The sequence below is a fragment of the Silurus aristotelis genome, assembly GCF_946808225.1.
Source record: "Silurus aristotelis genome assembly, chromosome: 4".
NCBI lineage: Eukaryota > Metazoa > Chordata > Actinopteri > Siluriformes > Siluridae > Silurus > Silurus aristotelis.
The window spans coordinates 29,340,848-29,358,303 of record NC_139577.1 but is presented as its reverse complement, the minus strand read 5'-3'; the positions used below and the strand labels follow the sequence as shown (position 1 = coordinate 29,358,303).

General features: G+C 38.0%; 2 protein-coding genes across 4 annotated transcripts in view; one reads left to right on the top strand and one right to left on the bottom strand.

Annotated features, from left to right (window-relative positions):
* inpp4b (inositol polyphosphate-4-phosphatase type II B) overlaps window positions 1-17,456 on the top strand; it is a 765,675-nt gene that overhangs the window by 251,170 nt on the left and 497,049 nt on the right. The gene's annotated exons all lie outside the window — the stretch shown is intronic.
* Window positions 10,653-17,456, bottom strand: part of znf330 (zinc finger protein 330) — a 13,785-nt gene continuing 6,981 nt past the window's right edge. For both annotated transcript variants that reach the window (XM_083538824.1, XM_083538825.1), the window contains 5 exons: window positions 17,165-17,291; window positions 16,926-17,030; window positions 16,787-16,833; window positions 12,683-12,800; window positions 10,653-11,910 (listed from right to left, as the gene is read on the bottom strand). In XM_083538824.1, the coding sequence (XP_083394950.1) occupies window positions 11,627-11,910; window positions 12,683-12,800; window positions 16,787-16,833; window positions 16,926-17,030; window positions 17,165-17,291 (681 nt within the window). In that variant the 3' untranslated portion in view covers window positions 10,653-11,626. The remainder of the gene's footprint in view (window positions 11,911-12,682; window positions 12,801-16,786; window positions 16,834-16,925; window positions 17,031-17,164; window positions 17,292-17,456) is intronic.

The following is a 17,456-nucleotide window of genomic DNA, read 5'->3' as shown; positions in this document are numbered from 1 at the left end:
CCAGGTGTGCGTGGTTAAACCTAGAGCTCTAGGGAGAGCGAAGGCATAGAGAGCCACCAAAGGGGGCATGGCAGGTGGATCCCTGACAATATGAGTGCCAATAAAGTGGCTTTATTTTTTTCTTAACAGGTAAATTTATTACATCAGATGGCAGAAACATTACTCCTTTCTTATATGAATGAGAAAGACTTTTGAGCATACATGCACTCTAAATATACCTGTACCATAATGCTTAACAATTTTTATAATTAAGAGAAGTACAATTGTACAAAAATAATTATCATAAATTATCATTAATTATCATAATTACCATAAAACCATCCTAAAGAGGTCAAAGTGTTGCCTTTATATTCTGTAACCTGTAAAGACAAATGATGTTATAAATACATTAAGTAAGGACATATAATGTATATAGTATGTCAGATAGAAAACAAAGCCATATTTCCTGTGAGCTATAAATCAAGATACTCCTTCCCCAACCCAAACCTGAATACAATCAACCTGAACAGTAGCATCAATATGGTATTGACAAAAAAAAAATCTAATGATCAGAGTTTTATAGAGCTTTATAGCATTTTGCATTTATAGCATAGTTTTCTAGCATTTATTAGCAATAGCAGAATAAATTAGCTATCATAGGTGACTTTTTTCTATGCATTTACAAGATACTCAAAAGGGCTGTTTATTGTTTTAAAGCTTTTATTGATTGCATTGATTAAAACCAATAAACCAGACTCTTAAAGTATGCCAGAAGCTTAATGCACTAATTAGCTAATAAAATTGGTGATAACATTTCTTTAAAAACAATTAAAACATATTTTCAAATTGTAGCTGTAAAGATTTTTTAGGTCCGATAGGCTATTTTTTAATAATTATTTTTTTTATTTAGTGCAGACCAAATGAAATAAGGCAACAAACCAATGTCTGGACTTGAGATTAATACATGTACTAATGTGTTATCTATGCATCACTGCACTCTGTATGTTTACTCATTGCTGGATATACAGCACTGCAAATATTCTCCACACTATCAACTGTAACACCCTTGTTGCATTTGCTACATTATTGGGATTTCTGCTAATCCACAATTCTAGGGTTGGATCAGTTTTTGCAATCATTCGTCCTTCTCCATTGTTCAGTTAAATTAGGTTGAATCACAATATACTGAACTGAATAGACTTGCAGTCACTTGTTATGCACGCTGAGATGTGCAGTTTGCACAATCTCCTCTGCTTGATGTGTGCAAATTGGCCCAGCAGAAACATCAGATCTTCCACAAACTTAAGATCTGCCTACAAAGAAACCCTTGTATGGAAGATGCAGACAGCAAATTTAGGCCACCACAAGTTGGTTACTTGATTAATCTAATCTTCTTCTTCTTCTTTCGGCTGCTCTCATTAGGGGTCGCCACAGCGGATCATCCGTCTCCATACCACCCTGTCCTCTACATCTGCCTCTTTCACACCAACTACCTGCATGTCTTCCCTCACCACATCCATAAACCTCCTCCTTGGCCTTCCTATTTTCCTCCTTCCTGGTGGCTCCATCCTCAGCATTCTCCCACCAATATAACTCATGTCCCTCCTCTGCACATGTATGTACTTATGACCAACATACAGTTCAGAACCAGTTTAACAGAAAGCAGAACTTTTAGAGAGTAATAAATGATGGAACTCCTGACTCTAACATGCCACAACACCTGTGTACTCCTTTGTGTGACATTTTGATGTAGTTGAGAAAAAGGTTTTGGGCTCATGATAATTTTATTAGATATCCATCAGTGTTTGACTCTAATATCATACTATTAATAGATCGGTGTGTTAAGAATCACAGTCTTTTCACATAAACTGAGTTAATTAAGCAAGAGTCTCGTAATAAAAATGATAAAAGGAACATTATTGCCATAATAAATCATAGCACTTTGGATAATTAAGTACATTTCAAGGTAAATACTTTTGTACTTTTACTCAGGGAAAGTTTAAAAGCTGCACTTTTACTGAAGTAAAATTTTATCAAGTATATATTTTCTAACTTTACATGTTTTATGTATCTCCACAGCTTCTCATTAAAACTGTAAGATTCAGTAACCTTGGGTGACCTGGTGAATAAATGTTTAGCCCCGACAACAGCTTTTGTTGTTACCTTGTTACAACAAAATGAAAAGGTTCCAAAGCAAATACGGTTAAATAATGAAAGTATTTGTGGCAAAAAATGTGAGTGATTCATTGCAACATGATTTGCTTGAAGGCCTTGTGAATGCATGTGTGTGCATGTGCACAAGAGGGCATTCAGATACAACAAGGTCCTGGGGTATGGAAGGTATGACATGTATTTAGTGTATTTTACTTTGAATGTGTAACATTTTTAGTGCTAATTCGTAACACTGCAAACATCAACAAATTGATGAAAGGCTTCCTATCAAACATCATGCTGTGTTGTTGCTTTTATTCGTGAAAAAACACCTGAATAACCTCATTTAACCTCAGTCTATACATTTTAGTGTCATAGAGAGAGAAAGAGAGAGAGAAACCTGTAAAACCACCACATAATGTGTGTAATAAAGCCCTTTAAAACTTAGAAGAAAGTTCAAGCATAAGTACCATGTCATGGCTCTTAGGCTGGTTAACACACATATTATGTGCATTCTTGTGGGTGTTTCTTAAATATTACCTAATCCTCATTCGCATGTTTGAATTCTTGGGGTCCAATAAGATGCTTAAGACTTTTATAGCACAGTGTTGAAATGTGTTAATGATCCTGGGTTTTGGGCTCGCATAATGTCCTTGTAATTCACAATTGTTAAAGGGTTTACTTAACATTCAGAACTAAAGATAAGGGGTGGCCCAGGGTGGCCTGGTGTGTTTGCTCTCACTACTAATGTCATTTTTGGTTGTTCAGTTTAAATTTGGGAGAACAAGCCATTTAGTTATAATACAGCTTGCCTACACAAATAAGCAGGCACAACAAAAGTTTTTGCTTCCTGAACACTGTTGGGTGTTCCTTATAGATTTTTGGCTGCTGATCATGGAAAAAATCGCATCTAAATTTGCCTATGCCGCTTCATTGCAATCTTTAGAGGTTTTTTTCTTATATTTGTGTCCAAAAATGAACCAATAAACAATGTTTTGTGCAGTCTGGGCATGTCCAGGCATGAAATCAGGGCAGGTTGGAAGCTGTTCTGTCAAAGTATGCAGCCCGGGCATGCCAGGGCAGGCTGGAGCCAGCTTCACAGCAGGCTATAAAAGTGACTTGCATACACAAATGCTGCTCATTGGATTATTATTGACCTTATAGTGTGTACGTATCGTTTCAGTTTATACCATGGTCTTAGTAGCACAAGATGTTATAAGTTTTACAAGACGATTGGTGTCAGTCAATATATCTCGTCAATGTATCTCGTCAATGTCTTGACGCTCAATGACTGCTCTTGTGAAGAAAGCATATCATCAGTAAAATTGGTGATCAAGACAAGGAATGGGCACCTCACATTTGCCGTGCGACATGTGCTGGCTGTCTTCAGGCAAACCACATATCATAACAGACAGAATTAAACGATCTGGTCAGAGATTTGGGTCTGTCAAAAGCAAAAGCCGAATTGCTGAGTTTGAGACTGCAGGTGTTTGCGGTCACCAGGTACGAAAATGTCTGTTTTTCGAAGCAGGCAAGATTATATAGCCAAATTCTTTGCACAAGTTGGCAGTCACTGCTTTTGTGTTGACGAAAGGTTAGAGTGTTAAGCCTCAAAGCTGTTCTGTTACACAATGGCAACGTTCACCCTTCAATACCTGTTGGCTATGCAGCACACATGAAAGAGTCCTACGAGAACATGGAAATGCTGTTGAAGCACATACAGTACAACAAGTACGACTGGAATATCTGTGGAGATTTTAAAGTCATTGCTCTGTCACTGGGACCACAACTCGGCTATACAAAGTGCTGTTTTATCTGTGAATGGGACAGTTGTGTCAAAGAGTCACAGTATTGTAGACAGAGCTGGCCACTCTGTAAAAAGTTAGTTCCAGGACAGAAAAATGTGTTGTGCACGAACCGCTTGTTGACCCGGCAAAGATTTTTTTTGCCTCTTTTTCACATCTAATTGGGACTTATATAGAATTTTGTGAACGCAACGAACTAATAAGGCGAAGGTTTTCGTTAATTTAAGAGAGATGTTATCAAGAATAACTGAGGGCAAGATCAAAGAGGGCATTTTTGTTGGCATGTTATGCGTGACAAGCGGTTAGGGTTAGTTGGGCCAGAAAATATTTCCTGGAAAGATATTGTTGACAATTTTCTTGGCTACTACAGAGCCCCACACTACATTTAGCTGGTAGGCAAACTTTTCAAAGCATTCATTTCCTCCACTCACACTTGGACTTCTTCCCTGAAAATCTCGGTGCTGTCAGTGACGAACGCGGTGAAAGGTTTCGCCAGGGCATTGCTACAGTGGAAAAACGATATCAGGGCAACTGGAATCCAGCAATGCTTGCTGACTAATGTTGGACGCTGAAACATGATGCATCAGACATCGAATACAGGCATAAATCAGGAGCAAAAAATGTTTGATTCTGTTAAACTTAATAGCATATTAGAAACATAAACACGATTAAATATGTTACTGTCGGTAAACAGTTAACTGTTAACTATTTTCTCAGAGTTCCTACGTGATGCAGAAAAACCAAAACTATATTTGTGCATATCCACCAGGTACCTGTCACAATCAGCAAAAACCTTTCAGGAAGCAAAACTTAAAAAAAAATGTTTAATTTATTAATGAAAGAGTCTGTACTTTAATTTTTACAAGTTGAAAGATTAGAGCAGGGGTCTCTTTCTTCAATTGGGGGGCAGGTGTGCCTGTAACAGAAAAATCAATGGGCCGGAGTGACTATTATTGTGGAAATTTATTATTGTTTAAGATATTATTTTTAATGTGTGTATTATGCCTCCTAATGCTAGATTAGTTTATTGTTTTGTTCTGCACTGTACAGACAAATGAGTGTTACTTTTCAAGAAATATATACCCCATTAAAAGAGTTTTATTACTTTCATATTCATTGCTTTTGCAACTTTTGCAATGTTTGCACTAGTTGCACACATGCACTTTATGTGTCGAGAATCTTAGTTCCTGGCCCTGTGTTCTTCTGTTCTGTGACTGTTGTTTTATGTTGTTTTCTGTAGCACCTGGGTTCAGGAGGAACATTGTTTTATTTCACTGTGCACCATCTCAGCTGTAAAAACAACCAGCACGCGATGTCAGTGATTTGCCTCTAGAGGCCGCTCTCGGAACGACAGCAGATTGGAAGCCGGAAAAACTATCAGTATGGATTTTTTCCTATAGCCGATAGTTCCAGCAATCAACTATGTGCCCCGACCTCTATTGATGAGTAAGGAACATTTTAGTTTGAAAGCCAACTTTTATTTTAAATATAGATATAATATGAGTAAAACACATTAAAATTGTATTTTCAAAGTTGTTCAGAGGGCCGTTCCAAAAGTTTAGGATTAGAGGGAATGTTGAGAGCAAGGATCAGTTTATAAAGTAGCTATCTATTCAAATAAGTGTTACATCTTAATCTTTCACACACTATCCCACTGCTTTATTCATTCATTGATTTGATCTTGTAGATTGAATTGATCTTGTAGCTGCTCGCATCAGATCTTGAACACTAATGCTCACCTACGAAAAGGAAAAAACAGACCAACCTCGCTTTCTTTGATCCTACTACTGCTCGACTCCTCCTACCCCACCATCTCAAGGAAGGCATGCTTCAAGGCTTCTGGCAAAGAGTCGGTAAAATGACATGTCGGAATGCAGTTATTGATAAAGACCTCAAAGCACTTTTGTAAGTCGCACTGGATAGAGGCATCTGTCAACTGATATGAATGCAAATGTAAATCTAAACAGAGATTGAGCTGAGGGTGATATGAGGTGTAAAGATCTTTGAGGGTGGATTTGGGCTGTAAATAATATCAAGAGTTTTGCCTTTACTTGCCAATCACCGCACATCTAAACAATGATGGAACTGTAATGAATGGATTTTGGGTGCCACCCAGATGAAGACAGGTTCACTTTTGAGTCTGGTTCCTCTCAAGATTTCTTCCTCATGCCATCTCAAAGTGAAAATTATAAGTAACAAACTTATAGGCATATACATTTAAAAGCACTATACAAATAAAAATCAATTGAACTGATCCAGTCACACTAGTTTTATTTTAAGTGGAATGCAAGACTGCGCATTTCAATATTGACCACAAACTGTCGTGAATATGAATTGGCCAAATGTAATAACTCAAACATATAGTATCTTCAGTGCATTAAGAAAAGCGGTTATTTCGTGACTTGGTGTTTATGGCCTAAAAATTTCAGCAACGATTTTTTGGGTGTGAATTTACAGAGCACCATTTAACAACATAAAATATATTTCCCCCAAGCCCTTATTTGCCAGTAAATCCCAGGATTCATACACTAATCTTCTAATATGGGTGTAAATCCCCTTAAAATAAAGCTAAATATTTGCACTGGCTCACTGACTGTATTTGCTCTTAAACTAAAAAAACAAAACAAAAAACATTGTGATTAGGTTTAATGTTGGACTTTCTAACAGGTGGAGAAAATAAAACACAATCACAACTTACAAATTATGGCATTTGGCAGACGCCCTTATACAGTGTGACTTACAACTGAGCAGTTAAGAGTAAAGAGCCACCAACATTTCCAAAGTCCAAAGCCTTAACCACTCACCTACCACCAAAGATGAGGTCTAGGGCTCCCATGTAGAGAGCCTTACTGTAAAAGTAGTGTTGCGAGAACAAAAATTTCTTTCGGCTTTTCCCATTAGGGGTCGCCACAGCAGATCATCCATATTCCTGATCCGCATGTTCGATTTGGCACGTTTTTACACTGGATGTCCTTCCGAACGCAACCCTCCCCATTTATCCGGGCTTGGGATAACTAAGAGTGCACTGGCCTGTGCAACCCTAATGGCTGGGGTTGGTTCCCTGACCGGGGATCGAACCTGGGCTGCAGCGGTGAGAGCGCCGCATCCTAAACACTAGACCACCAGGGAACCTAAGTGTTGGGAGAACAAAAACTCCTAAAATAGCAAAACATATTAGATATAAACATGAGTAGTAATATGAAAGTTTTTTGAGAGTAGTAATAGGAGAAATGTTACTGGGATTTACATTCAGTTAGGGAATCCCTACACTAATCACCTATTGTGTTGTTCTCATTATGCATGACAAACTGTTACACAAGTACCAGTGTGAAGCCAAATGTATTATTATTAGTAGTAGTAGTAGCAGTAATGTTTGTATGTGTGAGAGAGTGTTCTCAGTTCAAGTCTTGTTTTTGTTGTCAGCTTGCCTGGTTACACAACTCTCCTCAAGGCAAACAAGGTTCATTTAATGGTTACCATGTAATGAGGATTACTTCTTTAACCTTCAATGTTGTCAATCTGCTGATCCAGCTGGATTTCCCTAGAATGCTTTATTCTGATTAGCCAGAAGCTGTTTATAATTCTTATTTTCTGGAACAGTTTCTCTGACAGTAGTTTCAGTTATGAGGCTGAAACGAATCAACTGGTTTACACAGTTGTACAATACGAATAAAACGCTTCAGGACATGCTACAGTTGGAAACTTATCAACAGCACATGACCCTCGTCATGTTGATTTTGTTTCTTTCTCTAAAATGGCATGCAGGTCCTAAATTCTGCCTCCTTTTTAATTTTCAAATCTTCGCTGTGACTTTTGAAATAAAAACGGGGGCAAGGACAAGAAATGAAAGCAGGAGGAATGGGAAATATGTCTGTACCAATACTAGTAGGGTATAAAACAGTATATAATAATAGATATACTGTTATGTATATTATAATATATACTGTCAAAATTAACGAGTTAAGAACAATGTTTGGATTATTATTTTTTAAATATACAAAAAGAAATATAAAAGAGGCGAAATTAAAACCTTTCAAAGCAACACGTTTATTCAAGTCGCAAATCGAGCACCAAAATCCGGCAACTAAAACCGTCCGTGTGGAAACATAGCAAAAGTTCCCTTTGGTGTCCTCATGATTTACGCCATTTAAAAGACCACGATTACTTTAATCCATTTACAAGTATCTTTTTTTCTTCATGCTCTATGTGGACTTTGGTTTCACTAATAATAATAAAAAACATACATTTGCATAAAGCATCTATATTTGTCCATGGACATGTTGATTAGAGTAATAAAAACTTGTAAATGTATTAACTTAAGGTACAATTAGAACAGATACAAATGTGCAATTAAGTTGTGATTAAGTATTTGAATTGATTGACAGCCATTTATATATATATATATATATATATATATATATATATATATATATATATATATATATATATATGCTACTATAATAAAGACCTGTATCTTTACTCTCGTAGCCTTTTTTTTTTTTTTTTTTACTTCCTTGATTTTTTTGAAGGATATTTTGAAAACTGATCTGGAAAGATGACTTCAAATTCACATGCTGACTTGGAAAAGTTGCAGACACGTATTATTGGGACACACCACATATTGCTCCTTGTGGCTATATCCAGTGGTGGAAAGTATTTGAGTAAATGTACTTTTTTACTGTACTTAAGTAATTTTTATTACTTTTTCATATATGATTCAATACTCTATATTATACACTATATTTTAATGGACAATGACCGTTACCAATTACATTTAACACCTCTGTTGAAGACGTTAAGGCTCAACACTCACCTACCAGCATCTGCTGCCTGTGAGCGACTTTTTAGCACAACTGGCCTCATTTTCAGTCCAAAAATGGGAGGAATAAATTCCAAAAACGTTGAGAACCAATTTTTGTTCAAGTTAAATAAAAATACTAAGACTGAGAGGTGCATCAAATCAAAGTCAGCTCTGAAAAATTGGATTTAATTGATCTAAAGTTATTTCATTCATTCTTCTTTTTGACCAACTTGATCTTTGTTTCATTCATGTTGAAGAGGCTGTTGTGTTGTGTTGGTTAATGCAGTGTTGAGGTGTGCAATTTGATTAATATTTTAGAAAAGAAAACCTCACAAATCAAGTGTTTTTGGCTTTTCACTAACGTGTCGTGGAGTTGAGGACTTGTGCATCTTTGAGCCTGCGTTCAATACGAGTCAAATACTCAAGTACTGTTCAAATGAGATGCTAGAAACTTTTACTCAAGTCATATTGGAATTGGTAATTTTTGCAGTAAGGCATCTTTGGTGATTGGTGAGTTTTGCAGTAAGGTACCTATACTTTTAAGTAAGTATGATTTTCAGTTACTCTTTACTGTATCTATTAAAAAGGGACAAAAATATTGTTACATTCTTTTTTATTTATTTATTTATCATACATTTTTTCGTTCTGACCCAGTGTACTGGCAGGCTGTCAGGGAAAGCAAGGCCTTCTTTGCTGGCTTAAACACTTTAGATTTAGATCAGGGGTCACCGACCTTTTTGAAACTGAGAGATACTTCTTGGGTACCAATTAATGTAAAGGGCTACCAGTTTGATACACACTTCTAAAATAACAAATTTGCTTAATTTACCTTTAATTATGTTATTATTAATAATTAATCATATTCATCTATGTAAAGACACTGATTTCTCACAATAATTATCAACAATGATCCAACAAGGTAGGAACAAATATCAATAAGCAAAACTTTATTCATAACTTATATAACTTTATACTAATGCAAGTGTGATTTAAAAAAAGAATGGGCTATGGTGCGTTATTTTTAGAAAAAGCCCGCGGGCGACTCATGTGGTCCCCCTGATTTAGATTTTAGCATTTTGATTTAAATCTATGTTGCTGTCGTTTTAACCAATCAGATTGCGACCCGCATACTCCAAGGCGCACAAGACTCCAGCTAGGTGTCTAAACGCATCAGCATTTTTATATCCTTTGTTTAGATGGTCAGAGATTGCACTAATCAAAGCTCTTAAACCACTTCGGTAGGAAAGTGCACAAGATCAATATATTTGTGGGTTTTTTTTTCTTTTCATTACACAATGGCTGACAGAGGAGAAGTAATCGATCTGGTCGCAAATACACTTCAATGAAGCATGGTCAATATGAGCAAAGAAGACTAAATTTCTTTTCCATTTTTGATTTTCTTGATCATTTAAAAACAATTCACAGAAATACCCCTCTCATGAATACAATGCTTCGGCTATTTTCTTGTAGCCACTTACCATTTGGTGAACATCACAACTTGATACCTTGCTTTTACCCACAACCTTATTTGCTCATATTTATCAAGGGTGCCAATATTATTCCCAACATTTACGACCGCAAATCTAAATTGCTGCAGTGTTGAAACTGCTTCGGTCTCACCTGCTCCTGTATTCATCCCACCCATTCTCTCGACAGGTTGTTCCAGGTGAACTCTTACCATCGTCACAATGACTCATCACTCGTGGGGAAACACCTGGTGTGCTGTGTGCTTGGAAGTGTTCATTATTTCTTCTTTCTTGCCAGCACATGAAAAATGAAATCCCAAACCACCACAAAGCATTAATAAACTGTCTGATGATTCTTACTCATAACTGAATACAAACAGCTAGATCCAATATGAGCAATGAGGAGATTGGGAAATGTTGGATGAATAATATGATAAAAGGAATTAAAAATATTGTTACTCATCGTTCTGTGTTTATTGAGGATTCGTATATATTAAGGACGAAAAGACAGGAAGAGACACCTACATGAGCCTTTACAGCTACATGATGGACTGTTCAAAGATGAAATGTACTGGATATGTTAAAACACCACCACTGATCAGGGAAAACCATTATGACCACCTGCCCAATATTGTGTTGGTCCCAATTTTGCTGCCAAATCAGTTCTGCCCCATTTTGAGCAATTTGAGCTACAGGAGCTCATCTGTTGGATCAGACCACGCAGACCAGCCTTCGCTCCCCATGTGCATCAGTGAGCATTGGCCGCTCATGACCCTGTCGCTGGTTTACCACTGTTCCTTCCTTGGACCACCTTTGATGGATACTGACCACTGCAGACCAGGAACAACAGATTTGGAGATGCTCTCACTCAGTCGTCCAAACATCACAATTTAGCCTTTGTCAAATCCTTGCGTTTGGCCATTTTTTTATCAAATTTGAGGACAAAATGTCCACTTGTTGCCTGATATATCCCACACACTAACCGGTACCATGTTGAAGAGATCATCAGTGTTCTTTACTTCACCTCTTATAATGTTATGCAGGATCAGATTTATTTGGGCGGAAATATGGATAAGGCTACGTAAACAGGAAGCCTTAGCTGTCCAGATTTATAGGTCAGTATTGTGTCTGAAATATGTTACTCGATATGAAACTTTATATTTATAAAACTGTCCTAACGGCACCATATTGACTATAACTAACCTTTTGTTTGAATATAATAGTAATTACATTCAGGTGTGCGGAAATTCGAACTGTATAGCGGATTTTACCAAATTATTAAAATCAAACAGGGAGAAGAGAACATTAATTTAATTCTGCTCACTGCAGATTTCAAACGTTCACCAATTGTATTGAACGTGTCGGATTTAAAACGCCATCTTTAATAATAGAACGTTGCCATAAACATCAGAACAGTTGTGACTTCACTTGTTTTCACTGGTCGAGCTCACACCGAGACTCAGGTCGCTGAGCTTTTCCGCCGCTTCGGCCACATCCTCTTCAACTTCCTCGTCTTCCTCGTCCTCGTCGTCATCCTCCTCCTCCTCCTCGTCGTCTTCCTCGTCCTCGTAATCTCCATCATCATCGTCTTCCTGGTCTGCGGCTCCTCCGGAGGCGACGCTTTTCCAATAGGCGTCGTATCCTGATGCTCCGTAATAGTAGCCGTCATCATCAGCGCCGCTCTGCCGGCCAAACTTATGAGTCCGAGCTGAAATTGGACAGGAAAGAGGAAACGATTGGGATCACATGTTTGCTTACTGGACTTTTGCCCGGGAAGTTTTTACATTGAACAGAGTTTCCTGTATGATTGGGGGGGGGGGGGATCTTTGCAGATGCTGACAGTAAACACTAACCATCAGATATAGATTGAAATGAGCACAGCTTTGAAATGGAACCCGTCCTTCTCTAGGTGAAATCTGGATATTCGTTGAATTTTGTTCCCTCATTTGCTGTTTAGTGATTGAGACATGAATGCAATTGTAGGCCTAAAGCCATTAAGCTTTTCAGGGTGAAAGCACTGGGAATGATGTCCAAACTAAATACAGTAAACCACCGCTTTACCGCAGTTCGAATCTCGCCCTCCCATGGTTTATTGCGGAATTGCATTTGCCACATAATTTGTTTGGCTGATTTTTCCTGGTCTCTCGCGTCTATAGCACGATAGACCAAATAACATAGGGAATTGTTTTTATATTGTTTTATGTTGAAATAATGAAATGTATTCATAAAAATATAATTATTAACTATAAAATGAAGTCAAATGTTAATACAGTACAGTACCGTATACCTAAAATAGCATATTTGGGGCAGCGTCCGTTTATCGTTTTCTATATTTATTGTTTTCATTATTATTACATACAATCAGCATACAATCTCCATTCAGGACCTGATGAGTACTGATGTGCAAGCGCCGTACTCGCCCTCTTAGCGTTGTGTAGTGTGTGTGTGTGTGTGTGTGTGAGAGCTGAAGAAACACTTACTGGACATGCTGAGGTCTTTAGTCTCCTGCGTTTGGTGGCCGCACTTAGGACACGGAGGCGCCTTGCCTTTCTCCTGCTTAAACACTTTGCTCCGAGCGTGATCATCACAGAAGCAGGCCTGTTAAAAAAAACACAATGGAGTCCTGAAATGACCAGTGTGCTCTGCGGCAGCTCGAGTTCAATATGTAATACATGCCGATTGCAGCTCTGCAAATCCCTGCATACATAAAAAGCACTTAAAGGAGATGGAACGATTTTAAGGAGAACCTACAAATCATCTTTATGGAACATGGGAATGTGATTTGTATCTGCAGCTGTACTACTTTAATAGTCTGACCTTTAACCAAACACATACTTATACATATATATAATTTTTTTTTTTTAAACCACGATATGTCAATGTGTGCGTGTGTGTGTGTGTGTGTGTGTGTGTGTGGTGAGGGACATTGCGTTTTATATTCCCACACCAGCTGTCCGGGGGGACAGGGCTTATTTCGATCCCATCTGACAGATACACTCCTACACTCAGCAAAAACCAGGTCTCCTTGTTAGAGGTTAGATTTCGAGGTAATGTCGTGATGCAAGGGTGCAAATAGGAAATTCTTGTTATGGTTGTGACAAACTATGAAAGCAGCTAATGTGTTTTATTTCCTGCAAAGCTGCTGCATATGTAGCTGTGATTTCTGATCTGATTAACTCTGTTTTTATTGCTCATGTGTTTCACTTTTTGTTTGCTGTAAACTAGATTTTGTTTTCGTTGAATGCCTAAACCAGAATCAGGAAGTAGAAAGCTTTGGCATGATGTATTCAGTAAAACCTATTAAAACAAAGTTAGCGTAGATTATGCTGTTTTGTTGTGTTGACATTTGACGCCAATAAAATTATTTCACACTCCCTTTAATAAACTTGTTTCTAATCCTGTCCATCTTCGTCACGCCCAAAGAAAATCTCAACATCTACAGCTCTGCTACCTCCAACTCCACCTCCTGTGTTTTACTCAATGTCACTCTCAGTCTCTAATCCATACAACATCTCAGGTCTCACCACAGTCCTAAAAACTTTCCCTTTCACTCTCACAGATACTCTTCTATTACAAATCACTCCTGCTATCACTCTTCTCCACCCACTCCACCCTGCCTGCACTCTTTTCTTCACTTCTCTAACACACTCTCTATTACTTTGCACTGTTGACCCCCAGGTACCTGAACTCCTCCACGTTCTCCACCTTCTACCTGCAACTGCACCACTCCACTGCCCTCCCACTTATTAACACACATGTACTCTGTCTTACTCCTACTGAATTTCATTCCCCTTCTTTCCAGCGCGTACCTTCACCTCTCCAGGCTCTTCTCAACCTGCTACTCTCACCACAAATAATAATATTATCCGCAAACATCATAGTCCATGGAAACTCCTGTCTGACCTCGTCTGTCAACCTGTCCATCACCACTGCAAACAGAAAAGGGCTCAGAGCCGATCCTTCATGCAGTCCAACCTTCACCTTAAACCACTTCACTGCAATCACACAGTCCTCAATCATGTCCTGCACCACCTTCACATACTTCTCCGACAACACCAAACTTCCTCATACAATACCACAACTCCTCTCTCAGCACACTGTCAAATGCTTTCTCTAAATCCACAAACATACAATGCAACTCCTTCTGACCTCCTCTGAACTTCTCCATTAACATTCTCAAAGCAAATAATGCATCTGTGATGCTCTTCCTCGGCATGAAACCATACTGCTGCTCACAGATGGTCACCTCTTCAACTTAACTCCCCTGTAGTTACTGCAGGTCTGCACATCTCCATGTCTAATATAAAATGTTTTACGGGTCAGGGTTAGTTTTATAAGGTCATATAAGACACGATATTGTGTGGTTTGTCCTACATAATCAAGTGGTGTAAAACCTAGAAAAATTGCTTCTCTCTGCTGTCTAAAACATGAATTAAGAATTAAAATCACATTTATTAATGTTAGAGAGGATTTTCCAAACATTTTCAATCGATCAATCTGTAATCTTTAAATGCCATTAAGATTTTTGATTTGCATTTATGGCTTTTTGGCAGATGCCCCCTTATCCGGGTTGATGTATTTGTATTATTTGTTTACAATTTTATGCAAATGAGCAGTTGAGGGTTAAAAGCTTTGCTCAAGAGCCCAGCAGTGGCAGCTTGGTGGTGGTGGGATCCAAACTCACAACCTTCTAATCAAAAAACCTAATTTTACATAAAGCTTCATAATGTTTTCTTGAACCCTTCAGACCTTCAGAACCCAGTGATGGTGTTCCAACAGAAAGGAATCCAATTGAAGCGGGTCTATTAGGATTGGGAGCCTTTAAATAATTCAATAATTCATTGATAAGAAGAGTCAAGCAGTCCATATGGCGCTTAAGCCACAGACAATTTCCTTGCCGGACACGCATGCATAACCGCTGAGCCTAAAATAACTGGCAAGATCTATTATATATTGTACAGTCTTGTGAAAATGAAAGTATACACACTTTGAATTCTATTGTTTTACGAATCAGGTCTTTGAATTAGGTAAGTAGAACATCAGAAGAACGCAAACACGACACGCCACACTTTGTCCATTGTTTATTTTTTACAAAAATAAAGCCGAAATGGAGAAACCATGTGGGAAAAATATTGCTCTGGTAAAAGTGCCCCCTTTACACTTTCATTTACCTTGAAAAGTACTAAAGTATCCAAAGTGCTATGATTTATTATGGCTATAATGTTACTATTATCATGTTTGTCACCAGATTTGTGCTTATGTGGGAAAAAAAACTTATTTGTAGCACAAAACCTATTAATAGAATGATATGAGTCAAACGTGGATTGACATCAAATAAAATTATCATGAGATCAAAAACTTTTTAACTTCAAGAAACATTTTTTTTCCGCAAATCAGACCACGGGTGTTGTGACGAATTGGAGTCAGGAGTTTCTTCCATCTTTTATTACTCCCATAATGAACAGTTGCTGAACTGTATGTTGGTGATCAGTAGATACACCAAGCGCCAATCAAAACAAGTTCAAAACGGAGCGAGCGCTCGATCCTGATTGGTGGATTGCTGTCCGCTTATCCACTCAAAAATAAAAAGTAACATCTGATATAGCAAAATGTAGTGATATTTGACTTTGAAATGACTTCAGTACTGATACGTGAAAAAATCTACTTAGGTACAGTAACGAACTTTGTTGCTGTCCACCACTGCATTGCTACACCTTGATTCTGCTATAAGTGTGGTGTTTGAACAAGCTTCAGCTGTGGTGCAGATGGCTTCACATTTGGCTCTAGAATACTGAAGGATACAGAGGAATTGGTCATCTCAATGACTACAAGGTGGCCAGGTCCTGTGGCTGCAAAACAAGTCCTAATCATTGCCCCCTCAACCCACTGTGCCTGACAGCTGGTATGAAGAGTTTGTTAATATCCTGGGTTTGGATTTCACCAAACATGGCGCTGCGTATTATATTCATACATCTCCACTTTGGTCTCATGTGTCCAGAAGACACTGATCTAGAAGTTTTGTGGTTTTTTAGATATAGCTTTGCAAAACTAAGCCATGTTGCCATTTTCTTTTCAGAGAGAAGAGGATTGCTCCTGGCAACCCGTTTCAAAGAAACCATACTGTTGAGCCTTATTCTAATTGTCATAAACTTTCACATTTAACATGATAACTGAGGCCTGTAGAGTTTGAGGTGCAAGTCTCTGTTTTTTTGGGATTTCTCTGAGCATTGCACAGACTCAGAGGTAAATTTTAATCCACTGATGAGAAGATTGGAAACAGTCTTGGCCAATTGTTTTTTCCAATTCTGAATAAAGTTCCTCACTATAGAATGATTCATTTTAAATAGTGTAAAAATGGCCTTATAAACCGTCTCTGATTGATGAGGAAAATAAAGCGAGGTGTAATGTCAGGTGTTGTTCATCTGAGGTTGTATTTAACTAATTCTAATGCCAGCTAAGGATCATATGATTATATCCTGTGGGTGTACTTTCATTCTTGCCCAAACTTTGATTAGAGGTCCAAATCCAAAGAATATTACTGCCTAAGAACACAAAAAAATAAAGAGATGGATACATCGCCTCACCTTACATCGGAGACACGAGTGCTGGCCGAGGCGATTGCATGAGACACCTTTAAAAAACAAAAACGAAAAAATGGGCTTAACCGAAGAGAACGGGAAATGAGAAAGCCACACTGGAGCGTAATATTGTTTTCAGACTCACATTTAAAAGTCTCTGCCTCCAGAACCTGACAGCTGGCCTGATGCTCAAACTGATCGTCCTCGCACAGGAAGTTGTGACAGAAAGAGCAGCGAAAGATGCGGCCTCCTGTGGTATGAGATATTACATAAAATATGCATTTTATTAACAAAATTTCCCCGAAGTGGGAGTATGTTTTCTTCCTGTGTGTTAGACTGGAATGTATTACAGTTTTTTTTTAATAAGGGTTTTAGTGTTTATACCGTGTTCAAACACACTGCGGTCACACTCGATGCAGTCGGCATCGGACAGAGGACAGGAACAGGCGTGTGTGCCCAGACATTTCCTTCCATGGCACACCCAGGCCTCGCAGAAGTCACATATCGCCCCCTAGTGGACACAAATGGAAGATAACGTACTCGTTCATATATATATATATATATATATATATATATACACAAGTGTTTCACCATCCCTGAAATGTAAATTTTTTTATTATATTTAAGTGCATACATTTTATTTTTTTACATTTACAACACAACTGAGTTATGCCCT